The 14,960-nt window shown below is 39.8% G+C and overlaps 1 protein-coding gene across 1 annotated transcript in view; it reads right to left on the bottom strand.

Moving 5' to 3' along the window:
• Window positions 1-349: 349 nt before the first annotated feature.
• PKIB (cAMP-dependent protein kinase inhibitor beta) overlaps window positions 350-14,960 on the bottom strand; it is a 102,867-nt gene continuing 88,256 nt past the window's right edge. Inside the window, exons 4-5 of the mRNA XM_079939722.1 lie at window positions 6,339-6,515; window positions 350-1,250 (exon numbers count right to left, since the gene is read on the bottom strand). Coding sequence (XP_079795848.1) covers window positions 1,183-1,250; window positions 6,339-6,515 — 245 coding nt within the window. The 3' untranslated portion in view covers window positions 350-1,182. The remainder of the gene's footprint in view (window positions 1,251-6,338; window positions 6,516-14,960) is intronic.

Genomic DNA, 14,960 nt, shown 5'->3' with positions numbered 1-14,960 from the left:
CAGTAAGAAGTTTCTTTAATAGTGAAAGAGTTTATTTGATTACTGTATACAGACATGGCCTAAATCAACAATCAAATAAAATATGGCATGCATATATATCTGAAAATAAAAATAAATTCATTAGTCAGATTTTCTTTAAAAATTCAGAATTCTATGATTTTCCTAAAATGTCTAATAAATCAAAATTTACTAAAGCTTTGGTTTTGGTTTCATTCCTTTTAAAATATATACTTAAATAAATATTAAAAGCAAGTATTTTGCTATTTCTACCTATACCATTCACTAAATACTTAAGTGCTTACTATTATGTTAGCTAGTTTAGGAAAGGTATAAAAATTAATGTCTGCATTCCTGAGGAAATTATTTTAGAAACAAGTCACATACACAAAAGCCCTAACAATAAGAAAGGACAGTATAAAGCAACTAGTAAAGTGTTTTGTGTAATTCACATTAAAGAAAAATATATGCACACACACACACACTGAAGTTAAGGAAGATCGCGAGATTCATTTAATAGGCATATTCCATATAAACTACTCATCACAAATTTTCCATTTTAAGAGTCCACATGAAAAATCAGTATGCAGGGACTAGAAGCAAAATACATCAAACAAAAACTTCCTAGAGATGTCTGAGTTGTCAAATTTTACTACTTTTCCAAATCTTTGTAAGGTTTGAGAAAAAAAGGGTGCATTTTTGGATAAAAACAAACATACTTTTACTGATGCATTTTTTACTATTCTATCATTCTTTCTCACCAAAACCACAATTTCCTACAAACTCCATGAAGTTTTAAATTAATAGTGTTTGGCTCCTATTTACCAAGAAGTGGTTTACCCATCACCATAAAAATGGAATTAAAAATATATCTGGCTAAAGAAATCCAAAAGAGAATGTTGGAATTTGTTGGGTTTATTGACAATGATGTGTATTTAAGTGACCATGCATTCTTAACCTCTCTCTTGGGTGCAATTCGGTAGTAATCTGCCTTTTAATAACCTACACTGGACATCACGGTTGCAATCCAAGTGAGCAGTGTCACAACAAAATTATCTAGTACACACACGTTGCTTAGGGCAGCAATGTTACCATAGTTACTACCAGATCAAACGTCTCAGGAAAGCAGAGCCACTAAGTCTTTCAAGGTGCAGAAATTCAGCACTTTTGATAGGTAATGAGCCTTCATTTTCCTTCATCTTTGGGCTTTTCCAATTGGTCTTGTGCTGTTTCTTTATCTTTCTTTTTCACATCTAAAAAAACAAATAATTTTCCATCATATAGAGAATATACTGAAATCTACTTTGTATTATATTGGAATAAAACAGCTGGTTTTTCCTTTATGCATCCTAGTCATTTTCTACTTGATTAGGACATACCTTGCCGTCAGTGCAGATGTAGAAACTACACAAAGGAAAGAGATATGGGTCTGTCTCTTAGTTACCTTTCTCTCCTATTCTCCAGACTTATGTGCCAGGCGGTCTTCAAAGGTATTATTATTACAATCTCCATTTATAGATTAGTTTACTGAAGCATAAACAGGTTAAGTGACTTGCCCAAAGTCACCGAGCTAGTAAGTGACAGAGCCACAGTTGGGATGCAGACTGACTGACTCTGCCCTTCCCCATCTCTCGATGTTGGATCACACTCTCTAGCTTCCTTACACTTTTTATCTCCTTTGCTCTTAGGACTTAATCGCACTTTCTACTTCCAGGAAAAAAAAGTCAAACAATCAGATCACACAAGCTCGACTTTCTGCCACCAAACCTCTAAAATCCCCTGCCGTCTCGACTTTTTCCTTCTGCCCATGTTACAATGGAAGATGTGCTCCTCAGGACTGACTACATGAGTTGTTGGAACCTAGTGCAAAGTGAAAACACAGCACCCCTTATTCAAAAAATATGGAAAATTTCAAGGCAGCAACAGTAGAACAAAACCAAGGGCGAGCCTGTTACGAGCCCGAGGCCCTGCGCAGCTGCCCACCCAGCGCACCCTTGTAGCTGGCCTTGGTGCTGCTCCTACTGTCCAGGTCTAATTTCTTCACAAGCCAGGATCTTATCCATTTCTGCCTCAACAGCACTCTCAAGATCATCTCTAATCCCTGCATTTCACCTGACTTTTGCTCTTTCTCCTGGCTCCGTCATTTCCTCAAGTCACTACCATCTTCAAACTAACGAAGGCCTTCTTTCCACTGCAATTCCTCCACTTACTGGCTTTTCTTTTATCCTTCAAAATATATTATATCTTTTGCTGTCATCATTTTAAAACAAAACTATTGTTTCTACTACTTCCGCAAAATGGGTCCTGCCAAAATCATCAATGGCATCTTTGAAAAGAAAGCTGATAGACCATTCAGTTCTCCAACTTTCAAGCACTATGTACCAAGCAGTGAAAAAAAAAAAAAAAAAAAAACCAAACAAACATACATTCCAGCTCTCAGGGAACTTCTTGTGAGGAATATGGACAAGAACTAAAATAAGTAAAATGAGTGGCATGTGGGAAGTGAGAAGTGCTACAGAGGACATTAAAGATCAGGAATTGTCAAGAAGTCTTGGGGCCTGGAGGTTGCAATTTTAGATAGGGTTGGCTGGGAATGCCTCACTGAGAAGGGGGTCATGTGAGTAAAGACCTGAGGGGGTGAGAGAGTTCGCTAGTTGGGTAGCAGGGAGAAGAGCATTCCAAGAGGAGAAAACGTCAAGGTCAGAGGCAGCAACGTGGAAGAACTGCAACTGGGACCGTGCAGAGAAAAAAAGGATGGAAAATGGGGTTGGAGAGGAACCAAGAGACTAGATCTTTGAAGGAGAAAATGGCAGATTTCTGAACCAATTTTGAAAGTAGGGCTGACAGCATTTGGACGTCTCACAGGCCTCTTAGATGGAATAGGCAGGAAGCAGATATCACTCCTCTAACCCTCAAAATTGCTTTTCTTCCATGCTGGCCCTTCTCAGTATATGGCATCAGCATCTACCCTGCTGCTCCAGGAATTATCCTCCGTTTCTCTTCTTTATTACTTGTAGTCACCTCCACCACCTCCAATTCATCAGCGAGTCCTGTGAATTCTGCCTATAAAATATATCCCAAATCCACCCACCTTCCTCCATCTTCACTGCCTCCTTTATCCTTCTCTAAGGACAAATTTGACTTGGGGTTAATTTTCTGGCTCTGTTACCCTGGGAACCGGATTCAGGTGGAATGTCAGCCTGGTTACTAAGCGTATGGTAAAAATGACCCAAATGGTAAAGTACAACTGTCCTGAGAGAAACTATATGATAACTGTAAATACCTGGTAGGAAACCACAGCACTGGGATCCTGTAAATGCCATGACACTTATAACTGAGCATGTCCCTTGCAGAGAAGTTAGGAAGCAGTGTCCAAGGACTTGTTACAAAGTATTAGCCCCCATGGGACATGGGGCTTCTAACCCGTTGCCCCCATTGGTGCAGATCTTGTCCCCTGGCACCTGAGTTCTCAGTGAGGGGTGGGGTGAAGGTGCATAGAGACTGGCCCCCAGGACAGCTTATGTGGATCGCTGCAAGGACTTCCACAGAAGGAGATGGTGGAATGCAGCCCTTCTGACCTGCTGTGTTTCTAAACCTGTATACTTCTGAGCAGACTGGCACCAGATGTGGTCTTATGAGTCTGTGGTCTTTTGAGTCTGAATGTTTAATTTGGCCCCAAAACATTTCCTAATGGGGATAGCACCTCCTAACTCAACTATAGCCATTATTTCTCTTCTACAATCCATTCTCCACATAACAAAGTGGATATTCAAACAGGAACATCACTCCCCTGCTGAAAACCCTATTTAGAATAATATCCTCTTTATTCATCCAGGTTTCTGAAGCCCTAAGAGATCTAGTCCTTGCCTCCTCTGCAGTGTCACCTCTACCACTCTCCCTCTTACCCGCTGCCTCCGAGCCGTGGTGGCCAGATTTTATGCTTCTTGACACGTCCACCTTGTTCCACTCTAAGAGCTTTTTACAAGCTGCTCCTTCTGCAAAGAATGCTCTTCCCTCTGATTCTCCTGTGCCTGGACCATTCAGTTGTTATTCAAAACCTACTGCTGCCATTCAGATTTCAGTTAGGACATCTGGAATTTCTCAGTCTAAAGTAGCCACCCAGTAACTCTCTAACGCAGCATCCTATTTAATTCTGATAGAACATATCACCGTTGACTTTCATACTTATTTGTTTACACTCTAACTCTCCCATTGGAATATAAGATGCATAACAGTAAGAGTTTATGTCTGTCTTATTCACTACTATATGGCCGGTTATTAGAATGGTGCCTAGCACTTGGCACTAAGTTGAATGGTGGATCAAATGAATAGTTAGTGATGGTGGGAGGTAAGAAAGGCCCTTTGTGACATTTACAGTTTCCTACGCTGCCACCCTCTGTCACCTCTTGCTGATGTGTTACAGGGCATCATCGTCCTCTCTACCATGGTTATCAATTTGTAAGGGATAGATTAAGATGGATTATAAACTAGGAAGATTTCAGGCAGGTTAATTTCACACAGGATGCAGGATGTCTGCGATCCTAGATTTCTTCCCACTTAAGAATATCAAAAAACAAAAACGAAAGAGGATTGATCTGAGGGAAACTTGCAGATCTGTCCCAGAATTTCTATTTTTAAATGACTAAAACACTGAAATCATAATGTCTGAGACAGGCCCTAGATTTTTGCTATTAGCAATTGAAAGCTATTCATTTTAAATCCTTAATGTCTGTACTGAGCTCATAAAAAAAGAAGATAGACCTTAAAGCTATTTATGTATAGCTTTGTTGGTGACACATTGTCTATGCCATCTACCTACATAAACTTACTTCCTTTTTGTGTATTCTTTAACATCCGGTGTTACTATGTTGATTCACTTTTTAACATTTTGAGTTTCTTAGTTAATACCTTCAACTTTATTTCAAAATGATTTAAAGAAAAATATAAAAATAGAAACAATATTCTTTCAGATAATGGTCTCTTCAGTGAACAAAATAAAATGAAGACACTACTAACTTTCTTACAGTGTATTTGTTCTCTTTTGCTTAACTAAATAATGTCAATAAGCATTAAGGTTTTGTGTGTGTGTGTAGGGACTATCAACTTTAATTAGGCCTGTTACATGAACAAGTAACTTATCTTCTCGACCTCACTAGTTGAGGAGGCTCTTCAACAGCAATATCATGCCCTGATAATCAGATTACATTTTTTAACTTAAAAGGCCAAAAACATTACACATATTTTTATTCTTCTTCTTTCATTTCCTCCATCTTTTCTTTTATCTTATGATAGTTTACGTGTCCATGTATACTTTTTTACTGTTACTTTAGTACCCTTTATGATACGTACAATGATTTTTAGAAAAAGGTGAGGTAACCGTGGGACTCCAAGGTCTGGCCACAGTCCCTGGCCTAACAAGGATATAAGTATTTCATAAAGATCATACCAGGAACACTTGTAATTTTACCAGGTAGAAAGTCACCTCCTGAGGCAAAGAACTAAGAGCCCTCTTCTAGGGCTCACATGAATAGGGTAGAGGTGCAGAAGCTTCCAGCTCTCTCTTGCCTCATTGCCACCAGTAATAAATTTCTACACACACACTGGAGTCTACTTTGAAGTCTAAAATGGGGTACAAAGCACAGGTATGTTGGTAATGACTTGGTACTAAAACTCTCTTTAAGCTATTTGAATGTTTTTAAGTGAAGGGACTCTTAACACTTTACTGTAAGTGTTATTATATTTATTTTCACAAGACTAAACGCTGGAAGCTTTATGAACTGTATGTAAGCAACAGGGCAAAAGACCCAAGATTTTCCTTCATTGGTTTGACAGCTCTCGTTTTTTCTGAATTCAACTTTTTCTACTGATTAAAGAATGATCAACTTTTAAAGGTCCCGTCTCTAGTTGATAATAAACCTATTCTTAGCTATGAGAAATAGAAGAGCTTGTAGAATACTACAGTGAAGCAGAAGCTTCCAAAATGATTTGCCAATGGATGGCAGAAGAAAAATTACTTTATATCTTAGAACGTCTCAGGAAATTCTGTAAGCTGTTTGAAGGAATGGATTACATTGGTTCACCTTTGTATTCCCAATCATTAGGACTGTGCATAACTACACACATCCAACAAGTAAATAAATGTTCAGTTTCCACATTTAATCTAGGAGATAATAAGAGGAAAAGTCCACTTTTAGAAAGGCTGAAAAAAAATTTACTTAGCTTTAAACAAAAGCTGAGAAGCTTTAGTAAACAAGCTTAACTAGTTAAAGGGGAGACTGTTCCAGAGGGAAGGATGAAGAAGAGAGAAATGCTGCTGATTTTAAGAGGATTTTGAGTGTTACCTTCCTTCACGGAGAGGACCTCCGGTCTGAGGGGCAACTCCGAGGTTCCACCCGTGGCAGCTGAACCCTGGATGTCTGGTAGAGCATTCCGGCGGCCTGCCCTTGCTGATGATGCAAAATTGTTGACCATAGGCTCCACATCCGTCATTTTTGATGAATCTGTCCTCATAGCAACATCTACAAATAGAATGCGCACATGAAGAAGAGGATGAGCCTAGTCCAAGGTCCCCGTTCACACTGCTGGGGGTTAAAAGGCATGGCTACATCAACAACATGGAAGCTTTGAATACCTAATCATTGATCATACCCTGCATCTATGTCTATGCTAAGGTCCTGGAGCTTCTATTTGCACTTTTGTACACTCGCTGAATAAAGCAGGAAGGCCTCAGTGTGAGCCAGATTGCTATAAATAACCTCAGAGCCAAAGGAACCATTTGGATGCTTTCGGGTGCAGTAATCTCTTGCCTTTGATTCTGCTTTTCTATGGATGCATCAGCCAAACGAGGGCTTGGAAGGAAATGCAGACTGACTTGCTTGGCCACTCCTGTGGAGACCCTGCCTGCCAGGATTTGCTTGTAGTGCTTGCTTAGGCTGAAACCAAATCACTATAATTTGTAAGGACCAAACAAAACACACTTCTTTCTTACTCTTTAGAAATAAGAAATAAGAAATTCAAAGGCTTTTTACCCCAGTGGCAGCTGTGTATTTCTATCTGCTCTAGTCTCAGACCTAATTTTCAACAGACTCATGTCTGTGTTTGGGAGAGTAGAACCTGTGTTACCTTTTCTTGCCTTCAAGTGGACATGGTAATAACTAGTGCTTTTCTAAGCACCCTTTATGCTCCTAGCAATTGTCTCTCTCTATGAAAGAATTCTCAAGAGACCATTCACTATACAGCGAGGGAGGTAGCAGACATTGCTTATTCTAAAACTAGCCCTCTCTTTTATTTATTTATTTTTTTGCGGTACGCGGGCCTCTCACTGTTGTGGCCTCTCCCGTCGCGGAGCACAGGCTTCGGACACGCAGGCTCAGCGGCCATGGCTCACGGGCCCAGCCGCTCCGCGGCATGTGGGATCTTCCCGGACCGGGGCACGAACCCGTGTCCCCTGCATCGGCAGGCGGACTCCCAACCGCTGCGCCACCAGGGAAGCCCTAGCCCTCTCTTTTATATGATGTTTTCTAATGAATCTTTCCTACGAAGTCAACACTGAAAAGTATCTCAAAAGCAGCAGCAAACTTTCTTTTTTTTTTTTTTTTTGAGAACCCATTAAATGCTAGGCTCTCAGCTGGGCCTTGAGAGTACAGAGGAATGAGTTATTCTCCTCTTTTAGGGGACTTGTACTCTCCAAGGGGAGAAAAAAGGTTTACAAACAAGGATAGATAACATCATAACACAGAATGTGCTGAGTATCAACCAAGAGATGGAGATACTCATCTGTGATACTTGAGGGCTGAAATATACGAACCTTGGCCTACACGAAGCAAACCAAACTTCTCACCTCAGTTAGAAGGGAGCCCTTTCCCATCAGTTAACTGCAATTCAGGAAATGCTAAAAATGAAGTGAAACAGTCACAAAGTATGGTGCATTTGATATGAGCAACACAATGTCTTTGGTCCACAGCAACCAAGAAATGCACATCAAGCTTAGTGTGGGCCTCAGGAGTCCAGGAGTCGAGTCTAGGCTGCTTCCCCAGATGGTCTCATCTTTCCAGGAATCATGGACAATTTGAGAAAAATGCCAGATTTTCAGACATAAGTTTGGACTTCTAGCTGTTGAGTATTTGCCAATTGTCTGGTATTGACAACATAAAGTAAAGAGCACTGGACTATGAGTCAAAAAGAACATTCCATGACAGGCTTGCAAGGTGATATTGGTTAATTTCTCCGAGTCACAGTTCCTCCCCTATCTAATGGATATAAACGTTAGCCTGACTGATCCACAGAATTCTAGTGAAGAACAAATGAGATAAAGAACACGGAAACTCTTTGTAACTATAAAACCATATGTTTGGTTACCAGCATCACTGCTCATTTCTCTCTAAGTTTTATTTACGCCACCACCTCCTATGTACCCCCCTTAGTCCTAACAAGAACCATCTTCCTATTGAAAGACCTCTTGAGTTTTTTAAAAGGGAAACCAGAATTTATTCAATACTACATGAACACTTTTGTATCTATTATCTCAGATAAACCTCCCAATAATCCTTGTGAGGCAGTGAGAAATAACCCTCACTATATGGATGTGGTAACTGGGGCTCAGAAAGGTTAAGTGACTTATTTTAAGCTGAACAACTGCTAACCTAGTACACAAGGATGCAAATCCAGTTTCAGTTCACTCTGAAAGCAAGATGACATGGATTACCACAAAACTGTCTTTCTAAATCCTGGTGATACATATAGACAGCCAAACAACAGCTACTTCAGATTCTGCCCTTCATTACTTTTTAAATAGAAAAAAATATATACAGTTAACCCTTGAATGACACCAGTTTAAACTGCACAAGCCCACTTATATGTGGATTTTTTTCAGTTAACATGTACTACAGGGCTACACAATCCACAGTTGGTTAAATCTAGAGATGGGGAACTGCAGATATAGAGGTTGGATTGTAAAGTTATACACAGGTTTTTGGCTGTATGGAAGTCGGTGTCCCAACCTCCATGTTGTCTAAGGGTCAACTGTATATATATGTGTGTGTGAAAAAGAAAGAGATTCCCTGTCTTTTCAGAGGTATTCCTCTCTGGCTCGAATGTTTGGTTATCTGTGAGCCCCTCGCACTACTCCCCATGACACACAAATTTCAATTAGAGATTGCTTCTCTATAGCTCGTGAGGAGTACTTGACACCAGTTTGGAAACAGACCCCATTTGCAGGCCCCCATTCTGTCCCCAGCCAATTAACATCACATCAAAAGCCATGGCCATGATGAAGTGTTTATTTCTGTGAAGGATCTTCCTGCGTAATTGCAAAGAAGGTAACTATGCTAAGCTTGGAGGAGAAGCTCCACGAATACCCTGATTATTACTGTCCTGACAGTCCAAAATCGTAAAACTGAAGATAACAATAGATATAAGAATATTAAGATACACTCTTTAAAATACTTGAATGCTATATATTTTATGTTTAGCAAAATGGGATTTGTCAAAGGAGTACTGAGTTAGAATTTGCATATTGACAGAAAACTTCCAAAAGGTGGCCTGTCGAGTGGGCCATCAACATGGAAGAAGACATTCTGGGCTCCAATTTTTTTATTTGCTATTGGCTCCTATCTTGAAAGTTTTTGCTTTTGCCTTTATACTATTATTTCTGGCATAGGCTTTCTAAATGAGTCCTTTTTTGTCGATTGGTGTTAGAAAACAAGACCATCACAAGCCAAAAAGTTTGTCAACATTGTACACATTAATTACCATTTTAAAATCAAAACAAAACTGGATATGCAGGGAGGTCAAGCAACATGTTACTTTACTCCAGAGCTTTCCTTGGTCCTTTTCCAAACTCGTATTAGGCACCATCTTCCTTTCAGAGCCTGTCACTGATGCTGAGTGACCAGGATGTCAGGCTCCACCACAAGATGGATAGTTTGCCCAGCCCAGACCCACAGGGCTGTTGGGACAGGGAGCTTTCTGATCTTCCCGACAGAATGTGCCGGTGACTTAGAGACACTGGGAAGAGAGTCTGAATGCATAGGGTGATTCTTAACTGGGCTCTTTTAATCCCCTGGTAAGAAAGTTTATTGAAGCACTAGAAATAACCTGGAAGTCCATCAGGAAAGGAATGATTGAATAAACCATATATATTATATTACGGAATTTTATATGGCTCTTAAAAAGAATGTGTTAGATCCAGTCAGATCTACTTACTGAGATATGTTCTTGACACACTGTGAAATAAAGCAAGTTTAAAAAGAAATATTTACAGCATGAGGGGAAAGGAGAAAAAGTAATGAATGTAATGTAATCTCAACTTTGCAAAAAGAATAAAAATTCTAGTTTGGAATTTAAGAGAGAACAAGGAGAATACTAATCACTGTTGGTATCTCCTTACATATTTTAACTTGTAATAATGTGTTAAAATAATATATAAAGGACTTGAAACACATTCACCTGGCAAAATTATGAAAAACACCGAACGTCTCTAAAGTAACATTTTGATAATTTTACCCAAAATAGTATATCTTCAAGTGAAAGTCTCTCACTACCCCAACTAACCATCCTACTTGTCTATTGTTATTATCCTATGCAACACTGATTGCGTATGCAGTAAATATATATACACACATATTATATATATATATACACACACATATACATACATACATATAAAGTAGAGAGAATTGCTCTCTTCAATGCTTTGTGACATTTAAAAAAATATATAACCCATAGAAAGATGAGGAAACACTACGAAGAGAAACAAGAGAGATTAACTTCCATGTTCTTTCAATTTTCTGGGCTTAAAGCTAATTGTGTCTGTTTGCTAACCAAGGCAGCTGACTCACTAGCAACTCTTCCTCTTTTTCGTCTACAGAATTAGCAGTGGAATTTGTATGAGTTCTGCTTTGTCAACTGTGGCTGCTTACAGGAGCTGAAACCATTTGGACATTGGGAGATTTCAAAGAAGTCCTTGCATGGCCCATAGCAAGGTAATGTGATTTACAAATGCCTGGGACACACTTTCTTCTCTACCGAAAATACACAATTTTCAGGATGCCTTAACAAAATACCATTACACAGCCACATATACACACATGCCAGGATCTTTGCAGTCTCCAACATATGAAAATGCAACACCAGCATAGCTGAAGAAGACAAAGACATTCAAGCTAAATGGAGCACTGCAGGAATATATTTATATATAAAGAAAGCACTAGTCAGCTTCCAGTGGGCTAAACATTTCCTGCTAGGAGTATGTTAGTATGTTATAAGCATAATTATAAACAAATAGACATTTTTGCAACCTCTTTCCCTTTCAACTGACACAGTCCATCTTCTTAGCTCATACTCATTCTTTTCTCCAAGTTCATTATTGAAGCCCAGCCCACAAAGAGGCGGATACCTTTTTTTCTAATCTCTGCATCCACATCAGTCACGTCATCCACCTCAGTGAAACCACTACTCATTCTGCATGTAGGACTTGGAATAAACTCTTTACCCTCTAAATCAGTTCTCTGAAGTTATGAGTCAGGCTATCTGAGAAAACACTTAAAGTAAACAAACAAAGGAAGAACATGTATTTTGGAAAGTCAGTGCTTTTCTGGCCCAAAGACAGAAAGAGAGGTAGGGAGACACACACCGGTCTCAGCTGATAACCAAATATATCATCTGTCTCTCCCCAGCTTTCAAAATCTTAATACCTTATGCTAGATTTCTCTGGTTTGATTTTCTGTTTTGGAATATGCAAACCTCTTCCAAACAAGGCAAAAGAACAATAACAGCTGCTTTTTAATGTGGACCAACGAACACAGATAATTATTTATTCATCCAGTCAACATTTATCAAGCTCCTACTAAATTATTACGTGCCAGGCCCTGTGCTAGGCTCACAAGCTACAGAAAGGAACCCATAGTCTGGTGAAATCAAACACATTCTGGTCTTTTCAGTTACTTTTCTTGATCTTAAATCTTATTCTTTGGAAATAAAGTAAAAGTATCCACCTCTACAGGCTTCCCTGGTGGCGCAGTGGTTGAGAGTCCGCCTGCCGATGCAGGGGACGCGGGTTCGTGCCCCGGTCGGGGAAGATCCCACATGCGGCGGAGCGGCTGGGCCCGTGAGCCATGGCCGCTGAGCCTGCGCGTCCGGAGCCTGTGCTCCGCAACGGGAGAGGCCACAACAGTGAGACGCCCGCGTGCTGCAAAAAAAAAAAAAAAAAAAAAAAAAAAAAAAAAAAGTATCCACCTCTAAAATGTGAATCCTTTAATGTAGCTCCTATTCAACTCAGTATCAAGATAATTTTAGGCTAAACAGAGCTTACATGGAATGTATACATGTATAAAAATTGTTTTTTTTAACTTAGAGACCTTCCCTTTTTAAAAATTCCTCCAAGTTTCTGTGCCTCAAGTACAAGCCAAAGGGAATCCTAACTTTTGCCTGTTGACACACGTTTTTTTTTCCGTGCTTAGGTTCTTGCTTGCTAGTATTACAGATTCTTCCAACACATATTGATATGTACGTGGAAGCTATTTTTATCACAGAGAATTTTTGACAGCTTAAACCTATAAAATTCAAAATGCAAAGTCAAACTCGTTTTCCCATAATCTTCCAAGTAAAGCAGTAAACAAATGTGAGTACCTTTCCTGCACAATGACACTTGCTATACTAAGACAGGGCCACTTAGAATAATAATATACGCTGATGTGGCTACAGATGAAAAAGATCTACTGCAGCAAACCATGCAACCCCCTTGAGCGTGGGAGTCACTGTCACTATGAGATTTGCCACAATCAGTAAGGACTCCCCTGCCCCACCTGAAGACCTGGGATGGTGGCATGGCAGGCAGCTCCTCCACACGCACAGAGGAGGAGTGGTTAACTCCACAGGAGAGAAGGGGGCCAGACTTCATGGGAAAACAGCCTCTGAGTAGGGTCCCAGAGAATGAGCAAGCAAGTGCCAGTGAGAGGCTGCTCTCAGGCCATCCACTTTTTTTTTTTTTTTTTTTTGCGGTACGCGGGCCTCTCACTGCTGTGGCCTCACCCCTTGCAGAGCACAGGCTCTGGACGCTCAGGCTCAGCTGCCATGGCTCACGGGCCCAGCCGCTCCGCGGCATGTGGGATCTTCCCGGGCCGGGGCACGAACCCGTGTTCCCCGCACTGGCAGGCGGACTCTCAACCACTGCGCCACCAGGGAAGCCCGGCCATCCACTTCTTATCTTGGCCCTTTCCAACCACTCTTGGGACACAAAGTGTTCCTATATTTCAAAAGGGGCACAAAGACTCTCCAAGCTCACAGAAGCCCAAGTTTTGCACTGGTGAGAAAATCATACAATTTTGAAGTTCATGTGATCTGTTTGCACCCTTCCTGTCTCACCATGAACACAGGACCCTGAGAAGTTGGTTCTCCTTTTAATGAGATAGTGGTTTTTAAATGTCAAGTGACTGTTGATGACATCAGTAGGAAGGGGAGAAGGGGAAGTTAACTCTGACCGATGTGGTCACAGTAGAGATGGCTTTGTATCCCCCTGCCTGGTACATGGACTGGGACATAGTTGTCTAATAAATTCAATTAAAGTTTAATTAATATCTGATACCTATAAATTATGAGCAGGCAAACATAGCCTATGAAGGTGCTTTTAATTATTAATATTCTTAATAAAAGCTGAAAGTTCAATTATTAAATATTAAAATGAAATTGGTTACATTAACATTAAAATAGCTTTGGAGGCTATTGGCAAATACAATGCCTTGCAGGTGTAAGTAACACTGACAGTCATATGCAGAACAGTAGTTAAAGCACAAACTCTTATAGAACCACCCTCATCCAGAGCATCTGGATACCAGTCCTCTCTGGAAAAGATCCATATACGTTAAACTGTCAACAGCCTTGCATGCAGGACCACTCAATCCTGTCTGAAACATCCACAAGACATTTGTTCTACACCGAAAGGTCCTTGATATTTGTTCATATTTGGTCCTTTCCAAAACATCCATGGAGACATTTATTTGGTCTTGATATTTGGTCATGTCCAAATCCATTCGGCATGGACCAAATATGCTCATAGATGATTTGTATAGGACTAAATTTCAAGGATATTTAGACATGGACCAAATGTCTCGTGGAGCTTTGGAAAGGACCAAATGTCTGCTGTGAATAGACTTGCCAACCTGAAGTCAGTTACATATAATTCATCAGGCTTCCCTTGTACAAATATGCAATCCTCTAATACTTTAAAAGACCAGATCCTATCGTCTTAATTCTCCTTTACCATTTTCATGCTCAACAAGCGGAAAAATAAAGCCCTTTTATCCTCTGGGCTTATTTTCTTTGCCTACGATTACTGTCGAGAGTGACCCACTGATGACAAAAAATAGTCCCATAATTACTCTTCCAATTTAAAGGTAATTTAAAGCAGTATCTTAAGCATGGACACTTTCAATTACATGCTTTTATTTCAGAAAACTTCATAGCATATATGCTTATCTGTCTTCAAAAGGAAAAATGCAGTGTGATACAAAACAACAGAACTCTTTTTATTAACATACATGTGAATGTGCACCACATCCTTCAAAGGAACTTTAGGGAGCTACATATTTATTCCACCTCTCAGAATATTTCTGTGACTTCGTAAGTGCAGCTCATTTTATATTCATATATAATATAATGATAAAATATTATTTTTAAAAGGCAGCATTATATTCTACAGTTTTTAACTATAGTTCTTAATTACCAACTGTGTGTCCCATTTGTTCGCCCATCTCTTTCATTGCACTTCAGTTTCTTTTCAAAGCCTCCTTAAGTAATTTAGATTTGCATAGATTCAGAAGAAAACTGAATTTTCAGTTTTCTGAAGATTTCAAAGCAGTTTTGAGCAGTGACAGCATTACTGAACTACATTAGTACACCCTTGGGATGAGCGTCTTTAAATTAGTCCTTATGTTTGTTAAGCCGTCCATATGGAGCAATGAAAAGTC

Source organism: Stenella coeruleoalba (genome assembly GCF_951394435.1).
Source record: "Stenella coeruleoalba genome assembly, chromosome: 12".
NCBI lineage: Eukaryota > Metazoa > Chordata > Mammalia > Artiodactyla > Delphinidae > Stenella > Stenella coeruleoalba.
This window is presented reverse-complemented; position numbering and strand designations above follow the sequence as displayed.